Source organism: Ipomoea triloba, chromosome 4 (assembly GCF_003576645.1).
Source record: "Ipomoea triloba cultivar NCNSP0323 chromosome 4, ASM357664v1".
Taxonomy (NCBI): domain Eukaryota; kingdom Viridiplantae; phylum Streptophyta; class Magnoliopsida; order Solanales; family Convolvulaceae; genus Ipomoea; species Ipomoea triloba.
In genome coordinates this window covers 16,457,084-16,481,536 of record NC_044919.1, presented here as the reverse complement: position 1 = coordinate 16,481,536, position 24,453 = coordinate 16,457,084, and the positions used below count along the sequence as shown (strand labels likewise).

The window sequence follows — 24,453 nt, the reverse complement described above, 5'->3', positions numbered from 1 at the left end:
GGGGGGGGGGGGGGGGGGGCATCCCATGGAAAAGAGTGTCCAATTCACCATTACCTTCATCCATGGAAAATACTGCCCAATTCACCATTAACTTCAGAAAAGGATTCAACGAATCAACAAGAGGAGTGCGAAGAATTCATTTGACAAGCGCTAAAGACTTAGCTAGTTGTAAATATTGAATCTCAGTGTTGCACTATGCTTATTTTTTAGTAGGTCATCAATCATGTGACTGGTGTAAGTTAAGCACGTTTAACCAAAGAGTTCTTTGGTTATCAAGTTGTCATATCTTACTTAAAACCAATTAGTGATAAGTAGGTGGACATTAACCATTTAACCACATCCTTCCATGGTAAGCCACAACGACACATCTCGAATTGAGCAAAATTGAACTCGACCAACCCGGCCGCGCCCAACAAATCCCAACAAGTTGTTTTAGGACACAAACTTTTAGAGAGATGGATTTTGTGCCTGAAAGGTAGTAAACTTTTTTTTGAATCTAACATATTGAACATCTTCAATATTTCTCAATGTACATACTTTGAGATAACATATTAATCTTTTCAATCTATCTCTGTATATTTGAATTCAAGGAATATAGGTTGTTTCTCCAAAATCTTTCATACAGAAAGTTTTAGACAGCCAAACTTTACTAAAGTCACCATGCTTACAACATTTCCTATTATCAGTATGTCGTCTACATGCAATATAAGAAATGTAATAGCAGTCCCACTGACCTTTTTATACACACGCGGTTCATCCATGTTTTTAATGAAGCAAAACGATTTGATTACCTCATCAAAATGGATGTTCCACATTCTAGAATTGATATATGATATCGCCTCTTTGTAAGTGATAGGATAATCACTAGACTGATTATCTGTATCTGCAAAGAGTACGTCTATGTCATGGATATAATTATATCTATTTGGTGCATGAATTAATCTAATACTTCTCCCCGAAGAAGAAGCATGACTATTGGTTCATATTGCACAAGTTCCTGAATCTTTTTAGGTTGTCGTCAAGATGTATCTTCTTACCTTTTTTAAATCTTGTTTCCAATTTATCTATTTTAGGGTTTTTTTTTATATAAGTCGTGCAACTCCAAATCTAAGCATGCTTAAGACTTTGTTTCCCACCAACCCATATCTCATATCGAGTCTTAGGAACAAACTTGCATGGAACTCTATTTAGGAGGTAAGCAGTAGTAAAAATGACATGACCCCACAATAAGATAGGTAAGTTTATATAACTTAACATTGATTGTACCATGTCTAACAAGGTGCGATTTCTTCTTTTTGAAACATCGTTTAATTGAGGAGTTCTTGGTGGTGTCAATTGTGATAAGATACCAAAAGACTTAAGAAACTCATCAAATTCAACATTCATATATTCACCTCCACGATCTGATCATAAAGCTTTGATTGTTTTGCTAGTTTTATTTTCTACTTCATTAAGTACACAAATCCATACCATGAAAGATCATCAGTAAAGGTAATGAAGTAGTAATATCCTCCACGATCCATTTCAATAAATGCACAATATACATCATAATGGGTCAGAACGCAATGGGCCAATAAGCCTATCATTAACCAACTTTATGATTTTATCTACTCCTATATGTCCCAATCTCATGTGCCATAGGTGTATAGGATATGATTGAGATCATTTCTTGGTCTCTTATTAGTCTTTGTATTGAATGCCCATTTATACTATCAATCATATTTAAATATTAAAGACCATTTAGAAGTGTTCTAGTTCCAACACATTTATTATTGAAATAAATGTAGCAAACATTATTCTGAAAAGAAAATTCATAATCATTCTTAACCAATATTGTAATGGAAATAACATTTCTAAAAATACTAGGAACACATAAAGAGTCTTTTAAAATTAAATTATGATTTGGCAGTAACTAAATAGATAAAACTCCAACAACCAATGCAGTAACTTTGACTCCATTTTACATCTTTAGAGCAATCTCATTTTCAGTTAGCTCCCTACTTTTTTTCTCAAATCATGCAACTAGAAGTTGCTCCTGAGTCTAATATCCAAGAAGTAGTATTTTGACCAATTGAAAAACTAGTTTCACACATGAGTATTAAAGGCATACCTTCGAAAGGATTTCCATTACCTTTAACCTTCAAAGACTTCAAGTAATATATACAATTTCTTTTCCAATGTCCTTCTTTATAGCAACAGAAACATTTTCCCTTGTATGTAACTATCCCTTTTGTTTTTGTCACTCCTCTAGTTGGTTTCACTTTAGAAACCTTCTTGTTTTTTTCGATCTTTTGTGGTTTGGAAGAGGCCACAAGAACTGCATTACTGTGCACACCCTTCATTGTAACCTAAGCAGTGCAAAACATATTGTGCAAATCAGATTTGAAACAATGAAGCTTATTCATGTGAAAATTCATTATGAAAGACCCAAAAGAATATAGAAGAGACTGTAAAATTAAATCTATTTCAAGCTAAGTGTCAAGGAAGATATTCAATTCTTCCAGCCTCTCCAATAAGCCAATCAACTTTAGAACATGATCGCATATCTCTTCTCGTTTGTGTAGTTTTGTTCGAAATAAGGCCTTAGTAACCTCATAACGTGCAATAATTCTACTGTGTTCACCATGGTCCCCCCATGCTTCATATAGTCCCCCATGCTTAAAGCAAACTTTTTAGAGAAAAAATTAACTCATATAAACATCACATACATCAATAACATTACCCACTGGTTCCCATAGTCCACAAAATCCCCCACCATTATTCATGGTCATCATATATAAATCATACAGTACAGACAATATACTAGAGAATTTCGACTATCCATTATGAAGAGACAACATACCTAATCTACTACTTCCATGCCTATTACGACCTTGCGCTCCTAGCCACGCCATGCACACCAAGAGAAGTGGATTCAACGATTGAGCAAAGAAAATGGAACGATGAGATTTTCACAAATAAGGAATTTAGGTTTTGTTAATTTAGGGATTTTGACTTCGTTGTATACTTAGCGAATAGGTGAAGTGCAAAGGGGGAACCATGTAAAATTACCTCCCTATCCTCGGATATCACAGTAAGTAGACGACCATTTTAACGGAGGATAATGAAATGGGATTAAAATTCGAAAGTTAAGGATTTAGTTTGTTTCAATCAATAGTTGAGAATCAATTTGTGAATTTAGCTATAATCGATGGACCATTTTGGGTATTTATTCAATAAAATTTAAAAGTGTCCAATCAAAAAGAAAAGTTAGAAACAAATTGAAGTGAATTGAAAATGACAATGATAAAAGAAATACATATAGACTAAATTCCAATTTCTTATGGGTCACACTTGTGTGAGACCGTCTCACGGATCCTTATTCGTGAGACGGGTCGGGTCGGGTCAAAGCACCATGCAAATGTCGTACTTATATGTGCAAATCTCACACTTATATGCTCAAATATAACACTAATCAAAAATACAATTTTTATTACTTATAAGAGAAAAAGTAATACATTTTTCATAATAAGTAAGGTTGACAAGTACCTCTCACTTATAAGGGCAAATATAGTACTTTTGAGGAAAAATGTAATACTTTTAAATCGAAATGTAAAAGTATTGTATTTTCCCTTAAAAGTATTACATTTACCCTAATAAGTAACCAAAATTTTATTCCTGATTAGTATCACATTTGAGCATATAAGTATGTCATTTGTGCATATAAGTGTTACTTTCGCATCTTGACCCGACCCGACCCGTCTCATGGTGAGACGGTCTCACACAAGTTTTTGCCATTTCTTATAGGGAAGTAATAGAAATAATATAATTCCGTCAATATATAAATATAAATAAATATATATATATATATATATATATATATATATATATATATATATATAAAAGAAAGCTCAAATTCCAATCTTACGTAAGACAAGAATTTCAAACATTAGAGTTGGCTTACCTAATTTAACGGAAATTATTTTCTTTTTCTTGAAGATGAAACCAAAACGATTGGGCATTACTTGCAACTTGTTCATTTTTTCTTTTTACTTTGTTTTATTTAATTTATTTATTTATTATCCATGCATTAGGCAATTTAAACATTTTATTCTTCTAAAGCTCAACAATATATATAGTGTAAATATTTTATTATGTTCCAAGACAATGGTCTAATGAATGATAAGTTTTATCTAAGATTTATTTTCAATGATATGGTGAAGGTTTGGACTTGAACTGAATTTCTGGTGCGAAAAAATGTACAATTTATTATTGAATCTTATATTTAAATTGACTCAATTTATGTGGGTGGAAACTTGAATATTTTTTAAAAAATCTCTACCACTTAATTCTTATCTATTATTATTGTACTTGTTACTTGTACCATTACTCCACCTAGCTTTCGTCGTCATTGTATGTATAGCCACGTGTAGTGTTTACATTGAAGTTGACTGACGAAGGAGGAGTAATGGAGTGAAATTCATTCTTACACTCAACATCTTTGCCTCCTTCCATGTTCAAAGTATCACAAATTATCTCCCATTTACTAGTTTTAGCTAACAAGACAGATGGTGTATGTCTAAATAAAATTATCAAACAAAATGCCCATGGGTGTGGGTATTTTCCAATTTAATCATAAAACAAGTTATCTGAAAAAATATAATCTAATAAATATGTATAGAATTCACAAATGAAAATTTAATCTAAATTTCCAAAATAGAAAGAAAAATGCTAGGTGTATTTGCTAAGTGCGCAAATTTTACTGTGGACCGCAGTCCACAATGCATAGTGGTTCGTTCGACATTATACACTCAAATATGTGAAACCGTTATTCAGTTTCCTTTCAACACAACTACAGTTTCATTGGCATACACTCAAATATGTGAAACTGTTATTCAGTTTCATTTTATATGCACTGCATTTTCCTTTCTACACAACTACAGTTTCATTTTGATATAACTACAATTTCATTTAATAATATAAAAACAAATGTGAGGCAGTATCATTTGCGATGAATTGTAGTTTCATTTACGGAGTTTCGTTAAGACTTAAATGCAGCCGTTTCTTTACTTAAAGAAACTGTGCCGTTTTTGGACCATGGTCCACGGTATAACAACTGGGCTAAGTGGGCAAATTATTGTGTGGACCATGATCCACATAGTTGTGTGCACTAGGGTCCAAAATGACATCCTTGAATTTTATGAGTTAGAATAATGTACTTTATGTGTTAGAATAATGTCCATTATCTGTTAAATAATGTACTTTATGTGTTAGAATAATGAAAGTTATTGAGTAAAATAATACTCCATATATTTTATGAGTAAGAATAATGTATATTGTGAATAATAAAAATGTATGTTGCAATAGGTTATATGAAAAAAAAAATCACACTAACGACATCGTTTTTAAATCGTAGTCCACACAGTTGCGTGGACCACGGCCCACCCAATAACTATTGAGCTAAGTGGAATCAAGGGCTTTTCAACTTTTTCTTTAATAAAGTTTGGGACTTTGTTGAAAGCCACCAATCCCCATTAAGGGTTCATATACAAATAGTAAAAGTTAAATACTTGCAAGACAAGTCGATTCACAAAAATAACCAACTCATCATCAAAGTGTTTGGTCAAGCTAGGAATCTTCCAAGTCTACCTCAGGTGACATATCCCTTGCTTCCACAAAACTCATTCCTCGATCAGCTCCTTCCATTCCAAACCATCATAAAGTAAACTACATTATTTCTTGTTTATATATACACTGTTCAGACTTCGTTTCTGTTGTGTAGTTTTGGCGCAATGGCGATTCTGTCACCATGTTCCACACAGATGCTGGAGAGGGTACTGGAAATGATATGCGGCAAAAACCGCGACGAGCCGAAAGAGGAGAGCAACAATAATGGAGCCATCAAGATCAAAGGGAAAGTGGCGTTGATGAAGAAGAACGTTCTTGACTTGAAAGATGTTGGCGCTGCCTTGGTTGATCGAATTCACGAGGTGTTTGGCAAAGGGATCTCGCTCCAGCTGGTCAGTGCTGTCCATGCTGATCCTGGTACGCCCTAAGTAAAGTGATATGATGTTGTTACAATTTAATATTGGGCTAGGGTCACTCGACTGGGCTATAATGCACATGGGCCAAACCACACTAAAAGGTTGAATCCAACCAATTAGCTAGTCTAACTCATAGCCTTATAAACCCATATTCTCTTTCTTATTTTATCAAGGGACTCTTAATAGATGTTGTTTTTATACCTTAGCTTAATTGAGTGAATTTAATCTTCTTCAAAGATAAGATAGATTGGGTTTCAATGTATTTACTGTACGTTTTATATATGTAGCAAATGGATACAGAGGGAAGTTGGGAAAGCCAGCATTCATTGAGAAATGGCTTTCCAAGTTCACTGCAGTAACTGCTGAAGATATAGAATATGACATCACATTTGAATGGGATGAGTGGATGGGAGTTCCTGGTGCTTTCATTATAAAAAACAATCATCACAGCCAGTTTTACCTCAAGACCCTCATTCTGGAAGATGTTCCTGGGCACGGTCCACTGCATTTTGTCTGCAATTCTTGGGTTTATCCAGCTCATTACTATAACTATGACCGTGTGTTCTTTTCAAATAAGGTGGGTACATACTTTTACAGACTCTCTGATTGAATAATAAAGTAAATATATATGTACACTAATAATGCAAAATTATATTGTTGGGCCGAGACCGGTAAAAAACAAGTTTAGCACAAGTTGACTAGGATATTGTTGGGCAAAGGTCGATAAAAAGCTAAGTTCAACACAATATTTCTAAAAAAATGTGTGGTGATATAAGGAAATAAAATTGTGCTTTCGCTACAAGCTATAAGTTTTGGCGGTAATATCCAAGTCAGGTCACGATTTTAAGGGATTGTTGGGCGGAGGTCTGAGAGAAATTGTTGGGTCGAGACCGGTAATGGCCAAGTCCAACATCATGTGACTAGGAGATTGTCGGGCGGAGGCCGATAAAAGGTCAAGTTCAACATCTTAGCTAGATCTAAAAAATGTGCGGAGATATAAGGAAATAAAGTTGTGCTTTCGCTATGAACTATAATTTTTGCCATGGTAAGAGTTTGATCCTAACAAGTGATATAAGAGCCAAGTCACGAGTTTGAAATGGGATTGTTGGGCTGAGGCCCATGCTTGGAGGGAATTGTTGGGCCGAGACTCGTAAAGGCCAAATTCAATACCATGTGGCCCCCCTAATGCTGTTAAGGGATTGTTGGGCTGAAGCTGTTTATAACCAAGTTTAGCATCCTAACTGCCTGTATAAGAAAATAAAGTTACATAGTGGTAACTGCGTGAAACTTTAATTTTGTTACCATTGAACTGATGGAGCACGTACAGTAGATTCACATACATTTTTATGAATCACTTGATGAACATTCATACTGAAATTAAAATGCCAGTTTTTATATATATGGTTGTGTTGTGGCCAGACATACTTGCCATGTAACACACCAGAACCACTAATCCTGTATAGAGATGAAGAGCTTGTTAATCTTCGCGGGAACGGGTGCGGTATGCTTAAGGAATGGGACAGAGTTTATGATTATGCATACTATAATGATTTGGGAGAACCTGACAAGGGGTCTGACTACGCAAGGCCTTCGCTTGGTGGATCAAAGGAGTATCCGTATCCTCGTCGGGGCAGAACTGGCCGTCCACCAACTAAAGCTGGTTAGAATCATAATCTGAACAAGTTAAGCAATCATATACATATATATACTGGTTCAAATGTGAATAGTACTTCCTGTGAGGTCAGTTTGAATTTACTATTAAGCATGTAAAAATGCTACAGTATTCAGAAATGCACCACACAGTGTTCGGAAAATGTATCATACTACATTTAATGGTGCATTTCTGAACACTTTATGGTGCGTTTATGCGACCTAGTGGTGAGTAACCGCACGAGAAGCACTATCCGCACGGAACCTGACCGTATGTTGAGATGTTTAATACATAAAGTCGTCGCAATTTAATTTTATGGTTGTGCAGATCCTGAGACAGAGAGCAGATTGGCACTTCTGAGTTTAGACATTTATGTTCCACGAGATGAACGGTTCAACCACGTGAAGTTTTCAGATTTCCTTGCCTATGCAGTTAAATCATTGGGGCAGGTCCTGGTACCTGAAATTGCATCCCTATTTGACAAAACTATCAATGAGTTTGACAGCTTTGAAGACATACTCAAACTCTACGATGGAGGGGCTAAATTGCCTAATGGAAACTCTGCAAATAGATTCAAAGGATGCATCTCATTGGAGCTCATCAAGGAACTTGTCCGCTCTGATGGAGAACGATTTCTTAAATTCCCCATTCCTGATGTAATCAAAGGTACCTAACTCTAGTGTTTTTAGGCCAAAACACTTCAATTCAGATATGATCAGATGGTTATGTATATTGTCAACAACATGTTCCTTTAATTTTTGGATAACGAGGGAAACCCCACAACTCTTTCGGATGTAGGTAAATTCTGCCTTGTGACTCGATAAAGGACCAATAAAGTAAATTAGCTTAAGTTAACTGTAGCCTGAGATTCGAACTCCTGACCTTGTGATTACAAATGTGGATCTCTTGTTATGTTTGGCTAGGGTTACATGTTTCTTTAATTTTTAAATAACAAGGGAAACCCAATAACCATTTTGGGTGTAGGTAAATCTCGCCTTGTGACTTTAATCGGCAAATAACTAAACAAGTAAATTAGTCTAGGTTACCCGTAACTGACAGGCTCAAACTATGGGATTAAAGCAAAGATTCGAATTCCGGACTTTGTGATTACAAATGTGGACCTCGTGTCATCTTTGGATGGGGTTACCCTGTTTCTTTAATTTTTGGATGACGAAAAAAACCTAATAACCCTTTCGAGAGTAGGTAAATCTTGCCTTGTGATTTTAGTGACCAAGAAAGTAAACTAGCCTAAGTTAATCTTGTTTCTTTAATTTGTGTTGTGGGATCACTGCAGAGAACAGATCTGCTTGGAGGACTGATGAAGAATTTGGACGGGAAATGCTGGCTGGAGTTAACCCTGTTGTCATCCAACGCCTCCAGGTAAAAACATAAAAATTTACTTATACAAGATAGATATGCTTTTCCAAGCTAAGGAAGAAATATAATTAATTGACTTATCAATCTCTGATTTATCAGGAATTTCCACCAACTAGCAAGTTAGATCCACAAGTATATGGCATGCAGAACAGTACAATCACAAGGGAACACGTCGAGAATAGGATGGATGGGCTAAGTGTGGATGAAGTAAGTATACTCCTCAGCTATTTCCTTAGCTTACATTAAATTAAAAGAGATTATATATATTGTTTTATGTCAAATTAAAGCATGTAATTAACAAAGATTGAACCGGCCAGGCAATTAATTTCCCATAAATGATCTGATCCTGTATTTGATCAGTATAGTGTCACATATACAGGCAATTTTACAGAAGAGGCTATTCATCTTAGATCATCATGATGCACTGATGCCATACCTGAGGCGGATCAACACCACAACCACAAAGACTTACGCCACCAGAACTCTCCTTTTTCTCAAAGAAGATGGTACACTGAAGCCCCTCGCAATCGAGTTGAGCCTGCCACATCCACAAGGAGATAGGCATGGCGCCACAAGCCAAGTATTTACTCCAGCTCATCACGGCATTGAGGGCTCCGTGTGGCAGCTCGCAAAAGCTTATGTAGCTGTAAATGATTCTGGCTACCATCAACTCATTAGCCACTGGTGAGCACACGCAATCTGTTAGGATCAAATGCTTATCACTGGTCACATTTTTGGCTCAATTCCTCTAGCATCTGTTAATCTTAACTACCTGCCTCAAATGTCACTTATTAAAATCACTACAATGCCAAAAGTTATTGTAGCTCATAGCGATGACACAACTTTATTCTTTATATACCTCCACATTTTTTAGAGGCAAGGTGCTGAATTGGCCTTTCACCGGCCTCCGTCCAATATTCCTTTAGCTTTCAATTGTTGGACTTAGTCTTTCACTTGCCTTCGCCTAACAATCCTTTAGCCACCAATTGTTGGACCTTCACCGACTGTCACCCATCAATCCTTTAGCCACCAATAACTAGACTTTGGCTCTTCACTGGCAGCCCATGCCTATCAATCTCTTAGTAACCAATTATTGGACTTAGCCCTTCACCGACCTTCGCCTAACAATCCTTTGGCTATCAATTGCTAGACCTTCACCAGCCGCCTTCCATCAATCCTTTAGCACCTATCAATCCCTTAGTCACCAATTGCTGGACTTAATCCTTCACCAACCTTCGCATAACAATCCTTAGCAACCAATTACTGGACTTGACACTTAATTGGCCTCCACCCAACACAATTGACAGCCGTCACATATTTGAATCTATCTATCAGTGCTTGCTGTAATTTAATATTTTGATGATGATGAGATGAAATGCATGGATGCAGGTTGAATACCCATGCGGTGATAGAGCCATTCGTGATTGCCACATACAGGCAATTAAGCGTGCTTCATCCAATACATAAACTTCTACAACCCCACTTCCGCGATACAATGTACATAAATGCATTGGCTCGCCAGATCCTGATCAATGCTGGTGGAGTACTAGAGCTCACTGTCTTCCCAGCAAAGTATGCAATGGAGATGTCATCATTCATTTACAAAACCTGGGTCTTCACTGACCACGCTTTCCCTACTGATCTCCTCAAGAGGTCAGCTCTCTAGAACTTATCAAATTTATATTATTAGACCATTCATACACTATTAGGATCAAAGTGTTGGACTTAGTCCTTTACTAAACAATTCCTTGCCCAGGCTTAAGTGTACAATTATTACTGTCCATGACCTGGTACGCACTAACAACTTTATTTCTTTAAATATACCACCAATGGAATGGCAATTTGCCCTGTTTTCGACGGGGATCTCCTATTCCCGCTCCAAGGAAAACAGGAATGGAGAAAATTTTTTAGGAATGGGACCCAGTCTCTGAATAATTATTATAATTAAAAATAATATATATATATATATATATATATATATATATATATATATATATATATTTGGAAAAATGGCATATTTAGTCCCTCAGTTATAGGGGTAGTGTAGACTCAGTCCCTGAGTTATGGCCGTATCCAAGTTTAGTCCCTGAGTTATTCGCAAAGTGGCAAGTTTAGTCCCTGCCATTAAATTTGACGAACAAATTAAAAAATATTCAAAATTTGAGGGGTAAAATAGGAAATTCACATTTTATTCTTCTTCTCATATCAAAATCACTTTTACAATATTATTTTTTACTTCTTAACCTAATTATTTTCAAGATTCTTCAATTTTAAAATCATTTTAATAACTTTCAAATAACTTGTTAGGAACATGGTTCTTGTATAACACACTTAAGACTTAGCACAAATAAAGAAATGCATGATCATTGTATTTAGGTGTATGAAACACACTATCCTAACAAGTTTTTATTTTTTTACTAAGCAACAAATGTAATAAAATTTGAACTTTTGAGAGTAAAAGTTTTAATTTTATTACATTTGTTGCTTAGTAAAAATGTAAAAACTTTTTACGATAGTGTGTTTCATACACCTAAATACAATGATCATGTGTTTCTTTGTTTGTGCTAAGTCTTAAATATGTTATACGAGAGCCAGTTTCCTAACAAGTCATTTCAAAGTTATTAAAATGCTTTTAAAATTGAATAATCTTGAAAATAATTAGGCTAAGAAGTGAAAAATAATATTGTAAAAGTGGTTTTGATATTAAAAAAAAAAAGAATAAAATGTGAATTTCCTATTTTACCTCTCAAATTTTGAATATTTTTTAATTTTTTTCGTCAAATTTAATGGCCATGGACTAAACTCGCCACTTTGCGAATAACTCAGAGACTAAACTCATACGGCCATAACTCAGGGACTGAGTCTACACTACCCCTATAACTCAGGGACTAAATATGCCATTTTCCCTATTAATTTTTCTAAATTCAAATCTTAATTATTAAAATTAAAATTACATTAATTTAAAATTTTGACTAAGAATTGATTTGAAACTGAGATTTTCGGACCTCGCTTAATTTCTGCGGGGACGGGAATGGAGACTATTTTTCATTCCCAGTTGAAGATAGAGACGGGATCGGAGTTTCGAGGACGAGGACAGGGACGGGAGTATACTCCTCGCCCAGTCGCCATCCCTACGGCCACCACCACATTTTCGAAATGTAGGGTGTTAGACTTGACCCTTTATCACTGATTCACATTCTGTCCGACAATCCTTTACTTACCAATTGGTGGTGGTCCCTTAGTAACTTCCACCCAAGATATAGAACCACCTTATAAATTAAACTCTTTTCTTTCTGATCTGCAGAGGAGTGGCAGTTCCAGATTCAACCCAACCTCATGGCCTTCGGCTTCTAATAGAAGATTATCCTTATGCCGTTGACGGTCTTGAAGTCTGGGCTGCAATTGAAGCCTGGGTCGAAGAATATTGCCGCTTCTATTACCACTCAGATTACATGGTCCAATGTGACTATGAGCTCCAGTCATGGTGGGCCGAGATTCGGCAAGTAGGACACGGCGACTTGAAAGATGAGACATGGTGGCCGCAAATGCAGACGCGACCCCAACTCATCCAAACCTGCACCATCATCATATGGGTAGCTTCTGCTCTTCACGCTGCGGTTAACTTCGGCCAATATCCCTACGCAGGCTACCTCCCAAATCGCCCCACTGTGAGCCGCCGCTTCATGCCGGAGACAGGCACGCCGGAGCACGCCGAGCTCCTCTCCGACCCGGACCTCGCCTTCCTCAAAACAATCACGCCCCAGTTGCAGACCCTTCTGGGCGTATCTCTTATAGAGATACTGTCCCGGCATTCCAGCGATGAAATCTACCTCGGGCAAAGAGATACCCCCCACTGGACTTCGGACGCGGAACCGCTAGAGGCGTTTCAGAGATTCCACGACAAGTTGGTTCAAATTGAAGGCCGGATATTGGAAAGAAACTGCGACCCCAGGTTGAAGAATCGATTTGGACCTGTGAGGGTGCCTTATACTTTACTATACCCGAATGCCTCCGATTACACCAAGATTGGTGGACTCACTGGCAAGGGAATTCCCAACAGTATCTCAATATGAACTCCCAAGGCCCATCCAACTTCAAATCATACAACATCACTTTATTATTGGCAAAAGGGTCAATAGACCCATGTACTAACACTGATTATTCATCCAGCACCATGAACTAAAATATGGTCTATCTAAGTCATTATACTCCTAATTATTTTTCATATAGCATTTTTAGCCCATTTCTAACAAGTAACACATCTAATTTGTTGACATGGAAAAATAAAATTATAAAAAATGATAACATGTTATTTATATGAATATTTTGGATGATTTTACCACATTTCATTAATGAAGAAAATGATTTCTTGCAATGAAACATGGTAGAAATCAAAGTTGTTATATAATGTTTTAATTACAGTGTACTGCACGACTGTGTATATATAGTGGGATATTCAAAGTTGTTCGGCAATGAAATTCCATGAAAATCGATATATTAAAATTAAATATAATAACTTAAGATATTATATTGGGAAATTTTATTATTTTTTAAAAAATAATTTAATTTTTATATATCAATTTTCATGGAATCTCATTGTCGAACGACATTGAATACCCTGCTATACATACACAGTACATTGTAATTGAAACTTTATATAACAACTTTGATTTCTGCCCTATTTCTTTCTAATAAATCATCCAAAAATACAATATCTTAAGTTATTCAATTATCCAAAAATCCAAAAATATTAATTTATTTTTAAAATAAAATAAAATTTACCCAATACAATATATCTTAAGTTATTATAAAAATAATTTAATTTTTCATATATCGATTTCCATGAAATCTCATTGCCGAACGATAGTGAATACCCCACTATACATACACTCATGTAGTTAAAACTTTATATAACAAATTTGATTTCTACCATATTTCATTGCAAGAAATTATTTTTTCATTAATGAAATATGGTAGAACTCATCCAAAATATCCATATAAATAACATGTCGTCATTTTTTCTAATTTTATTTTTCCATGTCATCAAATTAGATGGGTTACTTGTTAGAAATAGGCTAAAAATGCTAGATGAAAAATAATTAGGAGTATAATGACCTAGATGGACCATATTTTAATTCATGGTGCTAGATGAACAATCAATGATAGTACATGGACCTATTTGACCCTTTTGCCCTTTATTATTCAATTGATTCCCATTTATGTATGTATACCAAAAGTCACTGTAATTGATTCTTAATTCCTACTTCCCGTCTCATTTGATGTATCTGATTTGAGTAACGAGGATGAAATTATTTGTAATTCAATTTGTTATAATATTAAAAAGAAAATTACACTTTTGATCTTATGAGTTATGATTAATGGGGTCTTGTTAATTTCAGTCATCGACTTTAAAAACTAATAATTTAGTCTCGTAATTATGCAATCACATTTGGTCGACCAGACCAAATCACAGACCAAATGTCATCAGAAAAATATAAACCATTTTTAATTATTAAGTTATGGGGGCAAATCGGTCATTTCATGTCACTTTCTTCTTCTTCCTTGCACCTGCTGGCTGGAAGGCGACCCAGATCTGGGTTGCCTTCTCCGGTTGAGAAGGCGACTCAGATGGGTAGCCTTCTCCCTCATCGGTGACCGGTGACCGGTGATTGGTCGCCGGTCACTTTTTTGCCTGAAAAGTTGTCGAAATGTTGTTTGAAATCTAATGACCTGTGATATCAGGTCATTAACCGGTTTTTTGGCTTCTTTGCATCAAAATAGATTGTTTATGGGTGTAATTGCACTTTTAAAAAGTTTAGGGAGTTAATTGAATTTTCAGCTAAAGTCCGAGGGCCTATTTGACCCTTTTCCCAATAAATTAAAATACTAAAGAAACTAAGCAAAGGAGAAAGAATTTTTTGACCAATCTATGTCTATATATCTATATTTATATATATATAATAACAGAAGTGTCCAACCAAATTTTCCCACCCAAACTCATGGATATTTTAGTAATATAAAATATTTGGACAAAAATGACATTTACAATTTGAATTTAAAAACTTTTTAAAAAATTAATTACACTTTCTTTTTAAAATTATACAAATAATTAATATGGTAATCAAGCTAATAATTAAAATTTTGATAATATATATGGTATTTAATTATATATATATATATATATATATATATATATATATATATATATATATATATAATTGTAATAATATGAGACAACATATTTAGATGAGAAATAAGACACAATGTGGGGCGTCCATCTTGTTGTATTTGATGGTTGAGATTAATCATTTTTTCCTTTTTTATGTGCTTAATTTTAATTACTAAGGGTTGTATTGTAATTGTAGGTGTTTTATTTTTAGTCTGGGATTGTAATGCATATATTATGTTTTATTTTTCTTCTTTGTTGCCATTCAGTCTCACGGTTTCGAAGTCACCACCCCGTTTTCTTCTTGTGCTAGTGCGTGCTTCGTTGTTACATCATATCCATGGAGTTTGTTGATGGAGGTATGTTGGAGTTGCTTTTTATTTTTATTTTCTTGGTTGTTTTTTCCTGTTTCTTGTTCGTTACAGAACGTTGGTGGTGTTTTTTATTTTCTGTAATTCGCGCCTGTGTGCATATGTGTTATAAGCTGTGTGCATTTCTTACCCTTGCCACATGCACCGGTGTTGTTGGTTCTGTACTCTCGTTGTATAGTTTCCGTTTTGACATGTGGTTTTGTTGCTTTTTTGGTCTGGTGTATGTTTTTTTTGAGTTTGTATCTCCATTATTCGTTGTGGTTGTCGTGTACTATGTTTGGTTGCGGTAGTTGGGAGTTACTTTTTGGCGTCTGTGGGGTTATTCTGGGGTGGAGGGGTTTAGTATATATGCACATTGTGTCGTTTTTATGTGCACAATGCCGTTGGTGGCTTCCATATGTTTTTTTACTTAGACTATGGGCCGTTTTTTTGTTCCCGTGTTCCCATGTAGCGGCATCAGTTTGTGATGATGAAGGTTTGTCAGGTGGGACTGGTGGGTCCAATGAGTGTGTCATGAATCTGTCTCCTAGAGGGACGAAATATTGGATCCCGATTTGTGACGAAGCTAGCCAGCCCTTTGTGGGTCAGCAGTTTAGCAAGTTGGATGATGGTGTTGACTTCTATGTCCGGTATGCTTGTACAGTTGGGTTTGATGTTCGTTGTAGCACTGAATCAAAGGATAGGGTGGGTAAGGTTTTGAGGAAGTATTTGATCTGTTCTCGCGAAGGTTTCAAGTAGCCTGCTAAGGATGTTTATCCTGTAGGTGAGGGGGTTGGTGACACTTCCATATCGCCGAAGAGACATCGAGTTACGAATAGGGTTACGTTGGTTGTAATGCCAAAATCATTTTGAAGCTTATGGGTGATGGCGGGTATTCTGTGTTTTCTCTGGAGGTAAGACACACACATTCTTTGTGCTCGGAGGCGGCTAAGTCATTCATGAGGGTTAATCGTAAGTTGACTTTGGGCCATCAAAGCTTTGTTGCTAATTGTGTGAGAGCGAATATTGGTCCGATCATGTCCTTCAAGCTTTATAAGCAGATGGTGGGGGAGTATGTTGATGTTGGGGCTACCGGTAGACTTCCAGAATTTTAAGCGGGATTTAATGGCGTATATTAGTGGGGGGGAGGGAGGGCACAGTTGATTGTTGAAAAGTTCTTTCATAAGAAGGAGTTGTGGTCTACATTTTGCTTTGACTATGATGTGGATGAATACGATCAGCTCTTGCGTGTGTTTTGCGCAGACCCGGTTACGCAGCGGAATTTTGCGTGCTTTTGTGATGTTGTGTCCTTTGATGCGACGTATAAGACTAACGGGTATGTGCATATCTTCACGAATCCATGTGCATCTCTAGTGTCTTTGGGGTTTTCTGCTCTGTTTGAGCAGAACATATATTGGTGTGTGCATTTATGCTGATAGGCGTGTGCACGTGGGTGGTATTTTCAGGGTAATAGTGGCCCTTGTTGGGCCTGTTTGCATTTGATGATTTTCCGCTAGTTGCATGATTATGTTCTTTGTTGTTACTGCATATTTTTTTTTACTGGGCCTCCGGTGGGGGGTGTCTGCATTTTTTTTCCTGGGCGTGAATTCGTTCCCCGTTAAACAGTGCGCTGTATGTGCATTATAGTTACTCAGCGTGTGCACATGCTATTTCCAGTAAATGTATTATTGGTTCTTCTTCACTTAGGTTCTAGTTTGTTCTGTTTCTAATGTACGGAGCTGGGTTGTGTGTAGGTATAATCTTGTGTTTGTTCCATTTACTGGCATGGATAATCACAAGAAATCAGTGACGTTTGCAGCGGGATTTATTGCAAAAGAAGATATTGACTCATATGTGTGGTTGCTTGATAATTTCAAGCGAGCTGTGGGCCACGAGCCGACATACGTTGTCACCGATCAAGACCCATCTTTACGGGTAGCTGTGCCGAGGGTTTTCACGTCTGCACGGCATCGATTTTGTATGTGGCATAATATGAAGAAGGTGGGTGACAAGGTTCGGGCGGTGCTTGCCAATGATCACTACAAAAAAATGCGGAAATAACGACGGATTCATTCCGTTGCTAATCTAAAGACAAAATAGCGACGGTTTAACGACGGATTTACTTATTTATAAAAAAATTTAAAATTAGCGACGGAAAAATTTTGTCGTTAAATCCGTAGCTAATTTGAGCGGTAAATTTTCGCGCATAAACTTGCGACGGACTAGCGACGGATATTTATAAAAAATTTCGCGTTCATTTTTTAGAAGCGAAATAAACCCAGGAATAATACTCTAGCGACGGATTTTCGGATCCGTCGCCATATCTGTCGCCCGAGCATTATTCTCGGGTTTATTTTGCTTTTTTAAAATGGGCGCAAATTTTTTGGACAAAATCTAGCGACGGAAATGTCAATCCGTCGCTAGATCTAGCGACGGGTTCAAATTCCCGTCGCTAGATAATTAACTGACCGGACAATTTTTTTTAAAAATAAAAATTTAGTGACGGAAATTTGGATCCGTCGCTAAATCTAGCGACGGATCCAAATTTCCGTCGCTAGCCTAATAACGAGGTGAGTCCACGATTTTTTAAAAATAAATCTAGCGACGGATTCAAAATTCCGTCGCTAAAGCTAATAACCCTAGGTTTATAAGCATATTAATTCCATTTTTTGCCTTGCTCTTTTATCATTTCTTCTAGCAGCCTCTCACACTCTCTAGTCTCTACGAATTGCAGACCAGCACTAGTGGGCAGTTCGTCTCTCTCTCTCCTTCTCCCTCTCCCTCTCGTTTCCTCTCTCCCTTCCCCGCCGGCGGCACGGAGCAACACTAGTGGCGGTGGACGGCGCAGATCGGCGTAGTAGGCAGCGACGACGGCGGTATGACTCCTGCGGCGTAGCAGCTCCGTGGACCTCCATCTCTTCCCTCCTCTTCTCCTTCTCGCCAACAGCAGACGGGCAGCAATAGATGGACGTCGGCCTCCTCTGTTTCTGGCGACCTTAGCAACGACGAGTAGATCCCAGGCAGCAACAGATCGACGCCGGCCTCCTCTATTTCCAGCGACCTTGGTGAGCAACCGGCCTCCTCTTAAATGGTATACAACTTACAGGGGTCTGCTTAATCCTACATGTATTTGCCTGTTCTATTTGTGCTTGTTCCACTCAGGGATTTAGGTTTTTTGCTGCCTTTCTCAGATATAGAAGGTCATTATAGTGTTGTAAATAAATGGCCTTAACTAATTTATTTTCTGTGGCAGGTGGTTGAGATTAGAAAAGGCAGCAAGTATGAGCTTGACAAAGCAAGTGGCCTTATAAAAGTGCGAATTTTGCCTATAAGTTTTCTTTATTTTATTTTTCTTTAGATCTTCAATGTCTCTCTGCCATAACCTGAGAGTTTTTCTATTTTGTAAAGGTTTACTTTATGCTTTTCACTTGTATGGGTTTAATAAATGTCGCAAGTGTAGGAGTCGTTTAACTGTGATAAATATATGTACATATATTCTGTCTTTAATATAGTACAAGCTAGCTAGAAACCATTTCCATACTGTTGCTTAGTTGAGTAAGCTCAAAATGATAATGAAATAATTCTAGATGCCATTGATGTAACCTATTTTATTAGAAATCATTAAATGTGTAGGGTGCAATGAACAATACCCAGATTATAGATATACAACACAGTGTACAGTTGCAGGATGATGACAAAATCAAGATGAATTAAATTTACATTAGCATGCTCATATTCTTAATTAGATGTTCATTTAAAGACTTGTCTGATGGAAACTAATTTGTGATTTGTGAATTGTGATTCACTAGTTTGCTTGTTTCATTTGGTAACATTAGATTGTGTTTCATTAGTTATTCAGCCTGTTTATTAGTATTATCTCTAGTGAGTGACTAAATTTGTATGAATTTTATATGATTAGGTTGATCAAATTCTCTACTCATCTGTTGTTATCCACATAACTATGGTTTCATTCGAAGGACTATGGTTTCATTCGAAGGACTATCTGCGAAGATAGTGACCCTATGGATGTCCTGATACTAATGCAAGTTACCTTATTTTTATTTTTATTTTAGGGATAAGGGTCAAATAGACCCTCAAACTATAATCAATTGTGCAATTAGGCCCTCGAACAATAAAAAGCTTCAATTAGGCCCTCGAACTTTTTATTTTGGGGCAAATAGACCTTTTAACCTATGTGTGACCTATAATTGCAGGTCACCAAAAATTCCGGCCAACTCCGGCGATCGTCCGGCAAACAACACAAAACCATCCACCACCGGCGACCTCACGGTCGCCGGTGGCGTCCGGTAGCGGAGATGGCGACCAACTGGTCGCCATCTCCAGTCTTCGCCGGACGATCGCCGGAGTTGGCCGGAATTTTTGGTGACCTGCAATTATAGGTCACACATAGGTTAAAGGGTCTATTTGCCCCAAAATAAAAAGTTCGAGGGCCTAATTGAAGCTTTTTATTGTTCGAGGGCCTAATTGCACAATTGATTATAGTTTGAGGGTCTATTTGACCCTTATCCCTTTATTTTATTTTAACTAGACAAACAGACAAACAATTTGGCTTTTGAAACGATGGATCAATCTACATACTTCTAACTGGCCCTATTTGAAATGATCAATAAATCACCTTCTAATTTGGCCCTTTCTCTCTACTAGGAACATGTGCTGCCTGGTACATTTCTTCGTGCTCGTGCAATTAGATTGATGCCTATGATTGATCAAGTAAGTGCATTTCATTGTGCTCTACAAAAGGACATCATTATCTCATTGAACAATATTTATAATGGAAAATGCCGCTAGGCAATACTACAAGCATACTAATGAATGATCTAAAATGCTTTAATTTGCATTCATCTAACAGGTTGTTCTCTTTTGCTCTATGAAGTTAGCTGTTGTTTATTCTATTATATTGTTTATGCTAAATATGAAAGTTGGGCATTTTATAATATCATTGATTCAATTGCTAATTGTGAAAGAGGATCTTGTTACAGGGTGAAAGGGATGACAAGAATATAGCTGTGTGCGCTAATGATCCTGAGTTTTGCCATTACAGCGACGAGTTGATGGTTTCCATTTTCATTCAATTCCATTTGCATCATTTATTGGATTTGCAAGACTTCCAAAATCAACAAAAAATGCTAATTTTAGACTTTTGTTATGTAATTGCAGTTTTATTTTATATTATCGTTTATATATTATTGTATTAAAGTGTGATTTAAAGTATTGTGTTAGTATAAAGTATGATAATAGTTTAATTTTATGATGATATAAAGTTTGATGGTAATTTGATAGTATTAGGTAATGTTGATGATCATAGTGTTAGATATAGTGTGTTGATATGCATTTTAAAGCTTTAACATCTAAATTAAAAAATTGGGATTTTAATTAAAATAATAAAATATTTTTTTTTAAATAAAATATATAATTAGCGACGGAAATATCCGTTGGTATTCCCTTTCAAATTCGTCACACGACCTTCAAATTAGGAAATTAGCAACGGATATTTTCTTGATTTAGCGACGGATTTTCCGTCACTAGATTAAGCGACAAAAGTTGTCGTCGTTATTTCCTCACAAATTTCACCATCAAATTTGTCGCTGAAAGAAATTTAGCGACGGATTTATTTTACTTAGCGACGAAAAAAATTTGTCGCTAAATTCTAGTGAGGAGGGTTTTTGCGACGGACATATTCCGTCGCTAAACCTTTTAGCGACGGATTTTATCCTTTTAGCGACGGACAACTAAAAACGCATTTTTTTGTAGTGGATCAGCCTTTCGTCGGGATCTTAAAGCTATTGTGTGGGATGAGTGTATAACGATAGAGCAATTTGAGTCTAAATGGCTTCAGATTATGGAGGTGCATGGGCTTGCTGAGTATAGGTGGCTTCAGTTGATGTTTAAGTTACATGCATTTTGTATTCCTGCTTTTTTTCGGGACTTACCTATGAGTGGTTTCGTGCGAACTACGTCTCGGTCCGAATCCCAAAATAGTTCATTTGGAGGCTGTACTAATTGCCATGCAAGCTTAGTGGAGTTTTTTATTCACTTTGAAGGTGCGATTGGTAGTCAAAGGCATAAGCAGGCTAAGCTCGATGCTGCATGTGAGGGATATTTGCCCGTGGTTAAGACGCCTTTGGTAATTGAGCGTTATGCTGCTGCCGTTTATACCATTACTATTTTCTATGACGTGCAGGCAGAGATTGTTGTTGGTTGCTTTGAGTGCTGTGTTTTGTCGTTTGCGGTAGATGGTGATGTAAAATGCGTTGAAGTAGAGGGGGCAAATGGTGTTGTGTGTGTTGTTGTCTTTCATATGGCTGAAACTACTGCTTCTTGTTCGTGTTGGATGTTTGAGCGTGTTGGGTTGCTTTGTAGGCATATTTTTCTTGTTTTGAAGGATGCTCGTGTAGACTCCATTTTGGCGTGCTACGTTGTCTCTCGGTGGACATGTAATGCGTACAAGCGTCCGATTTATGATATAGATGGTGTGCACGAAGCTTCTGCTTTGCGTGGGAACTCTAGCAAGGGCGCCATGAAGGAGGTTTGGAATGATTTTTATAGTTGCGTTGCACTTGCTGGGGATAACCCCGATCATGTATCGGAGTTGTCTCGTATTTTGAAGGAGTTGAAACTGTCATTTATGGATGTGGACAGTACTTTGGGTTCGTCGGTGGGTAAGCCTGGTGTTATTCATTCCTTTGGTGGTGTGCTTGCGTCTTCAGAGATTATTGTCCACCCTCCTACTATTGCTAAGAATAAGGGGTCTGGGAAGCGGTTCAAAACTGCAAAAGAGCTTGCTCTGGAGAAAGCCGCGCAATTTACTCGTGAGTGCGCCACGTATCATAAATGCAATGGCCATGACAGCCGTAACTGCCCATTAAATCCAAAATCAAAGTCAAATGTCCAGGTACAGTCGAAGGCAAAGGCAAAGTCCAAGGCCAATGCGTAGTTTCCATTGCTTACATGTTACTGTGTGGAGTTATTTTATTTTTTCCTTTTTAGGAATTTGTTACTCTTTTTGTTTAATACTGAACAACATTATCTCATTAAGTGTTGTTTAATCGTTTCTATTCTTCTTTGCTTTTGTCACTTTCTTTGGCAAACTAAGGTGTTTCGCCCATGTGCATTTACTTTCAGTTTTGTGTGCACGTGTGTATGTGTTTTGGTTTCTTGGTGTTATTTGGTTTTATGCTCTCTACTAAGTTGCCACGCGCACTCGTTTTCACCCATGTGCATTTACTCTCATTACTGTGTGCACGTGTGTATGTGTTTGGTTTCTTACTATGTGCATTTACTCTCATTACTCTCATTACTGTGTGCACATACTCTCATTACTCTCATTACTTTGTGCATTTACTCTCATTTCTATGTGCACGTGTGTATGTGTTTTGTTTCTTACTATGTGCATTTGCTCTCATTACTCTCATTACTGTGTGCATTTACTCTCATTACTCTCATTATTGTGTGCATTTACTCTCATTTCTGTGTGCATTTACTGTTGCTTAATAGTTTCCATTCTTCCTTGATTCTGTCACTTTCTTTGGTAAACTAAGGTGTTTCGCCCTTGTGCATTTACTTTCAGTACTATGTGCACGTGTGTTTGTGTTTTGGTTTCTTGGTGTTATTTGGTTTTATGCTCTCCACTGCGGTGCCCCACAGACTCGTTTTCGCCCGTGTGCATTTACTGTCATTACGTGTGTGCACCTTTTTTGCTTTTTAGGGGAAAATTTAGACTTACTAATTGCATCAGAATGTGCACATTAGATCGACACCATGTTCTTGGTGGGTACATTTTGTTGTTCACTGTTTGCCGGTTCACACAATTCATAAACAAAGCACATGCTTACACAAGTTCACTAAATCACATTCTCCAAAAAATTAATCAACCACGACCACTGTTCTAGGTTGCCCTATGCACCCTACCCATTGTCTAGAACCCCAAAAATAAATATCCCATAGTTTTCACCTTGGTAAATTTCAATCTATTGTCCCACTGTGCGTGCTCTCCAAATTAACAAGCAGTCTTTTGCAAAAGTGTTCATCATTGCCAGTTTTCACTTGCCTTACGTGACATAGCTTATGAATAGCTCATGATGGAATTTTCTTGCCCTCTTAATGTTGATTTCGGCCATTATAATTTCACGCATGTAGATCATTCGTAGATTGCGTAGATATACACGATCACCTTTCACGAGCCCGCACTTCCAAGTGTTGAATGTCTGCCCTATGAAGGTCTCCATGTGCCGCAAGGTGTAGATTCCGCAATCTACATGGTTTAAGTTGTCTCTCCACAGCATTTGCATACGTGTTGGGGTTACCCTTGCAATGTCACTGCTTTTTTTCACTTCGCCTTCGTCATACAAGTGTGTGGAAAACAGGTCAATCTGTACACATTTTTTTAAACAAACAGGTATGCACCTTAAATTTGTAGTTTCATAATGTGCATATTAACTATAAAATGTGGGGGATAATGCTCACTAAATCCTCTGGGACCTTCATATATTTTTTGTCATTGGGAGCCTTTTTCGAGGAGTTATCGATGATTTCAATTTTCATCTTTAGCAGGTCGAAGCTTATGATGTAGAAGTGTTGTGACTGGAGTATTAGAAATATAACCTGCACGAAGTCAGTCCAGTTATCCATGACGTGCATGCATGTGTGAAAATTACATTCTGAAGGCGTGCACTGATGGATGTAGTTTTCGCGGTGGATGGAAAGAAGTAGGTGTTAAAACGGGAAGAAGTTCCCGAGTATCGTTCTCAAGGAAGGCACAAAGGAATCGGTAAGCAAGTGGACTAATCACAAGAGCACCTAGTGTTTGAAAGCTAGTCCTAAACAAGTAGGTGTGTGTATCATGCTAAGAGTAAAGAAACAAAGGCA

General features: G+C 37.1%; 3 protein-coding genes and 1 long non-coding RNA gene across 6 annotated transcripts; 3 read left to right on the top strand and 1 right to left on the bottom strand.

Annotated features, from left to right (window-relative positions):
- Positions 1–1,831: 1,831 nt before the first annotated feature.
- Positions 1,832–2,966, bottom strand: LOC116014819. Its single transcript, XR_004097496.1, has 2 exons — positions 2,843–2,966; positions 1,832–2,348 (listed from the first exon to the last, which is right to left on the bottom strand). It is a non-coding gene; the product is annotated as an uncharacterized LOC116014819 (long non-coding RNA).
- Positions 2,967–5,518: 2,552 nt separating this feature from the next.
- Positions 5,519–13,278, top strand: LOC116016833 (probable linoleate 9S-lipoxygenase 5). Of its 2 annotated transcripts, XM_031257264.1 has the most exons (10): positions 5,519–5,633; positions 5,762–6,024; positions 6,311–6,600; positions 7,443–7,683; positions 8,002–8,340; positions 8,969–9,054; positions 9,151–9,258; positions 9,431–9,735; positions 10,441–10,704; positions 12,356–13,278. In XM_031257264.1, the coding sequence occupies exons 2-10, from the start codon at positions 5,772–5,774 to the stop codon at positions 13,122–13,124; spliced, it is 2,655 nt and encodes an 884-aa protein (XP_031113124.1). In that variant the 5' UTR covers positions 5,519–5,633; positions 5,762–5,771; the 3' UTR covers positions 13,125–13,278. The 2 variants fall into 2 exon arrangements, with proteins under 2 accessions (XP_031113124.1, XP_031113123.1); XM_031257263.1 differs by lacking the exon at positions 5,519–5,633 and having other exon boundaries at positions 5,688–6,024.
- Positions 13,279–18,261: 4,983 nt separating this feature from the next.
- Positions 18,262–20,784, top strand: LOC116017294 (soluble inorganic pyrophosphatase-like). 2 transcript variants are annotated; one of them, XR_004097869.1, is made up of 4 exons: positions 18,262–18,632; positions 18,821–18,880; positions 20,233–20,298; positions 20,568–20,701. XR_004097869.1 is itself a non-coding variant. In XM_031257847.1 (4 exons), the coding sequence occupies exons 1-4, from the start codon at positions 18,656–18,658 to the stop codon at positions 20,781–20,783; spliced, it is 345 nt and encodes a 114-aa protein (XP_031113707.1). In that variant the 5' UTR covers positions 18,262–18,655; the 3' UTR covers position 20,784. The 2 variants fall into 2 exon arrangements, 1 of the variants encoding a protein (XP_031113707.1); XM_031257847.1 differs by having other exon boundaries at positions 18,262–18,658; positions 20,568–20,784.
- A 643-nt stretch (positions 20,785–21,427) lies between these two features.
- Positions 21,428–22,522, top strand: LOC116015883 (protein FAR1-RELATED SEQUENCE 5-like). The gene has a single exon (XM_031256050.1). It carries the CDS (start codon positions 21,428–21,430, stop codon positions 22,520–22,522), a length of 1,095 nt encoding a protein of 364 aa, XP_031111910.1.
- Positions 22,523–24,453: the final 1,931 nt, after the last annotated feature.

What these genes read in the sequence shown, in the direction of transcription:
- LOC116016833 (XM_031257264.1), top strand. Translation starts at nt 5,772, where the DNA reads ATGGCGATTCTGTCACCATGTTCCACACAGATGCTGGAGAGGGTACTG. An exon ending in CCGTCCACCAACTAAAGCTG is followed by an intron (nt 7,684 to 8,001) that starts GTTAGAATCATA and finishes ATGGTTGTGCAG; the next exon opens with ATCCTGAGACAGAGAGCAGA. An exon ending in CATTCCTGATGTAATCAAAG is followed by an intron (nt 8,341 to 8,968) that starts GTACCTAACTCT and finishes GGATCACTGCAG; the next exon opens with AGAACAGATCTGCTTGGAGG.
- LOC116017294 (XM_031257847.1), top strand. An exon ending in AAGCAAGTGGCCTTATAAAA is followed by an intron (nt 18,881 to 20,232) that starts GTGCGAATTTTG and finishes TCTCTCTACTAG; the next exon opens with GAACATGTGCTGCCTGGTAC. An exon ending in TGATGCCTATGATTGATCAA is followed by an intron (nt 20,299 to 20,567) that starts GTAAGTGCATTT and finishes ATCTTGTTACAG; the next exon opens with GGTGAAAGGGATGACAAGAA.
- LOC116015883 (XM_031256050.1), top strand. Translation starts at nt 21,428, where the DNA reads ATGGAGGTGCATGGGCTTGCTGAGTATAGGTGGCTTCAGTTGATGTTT.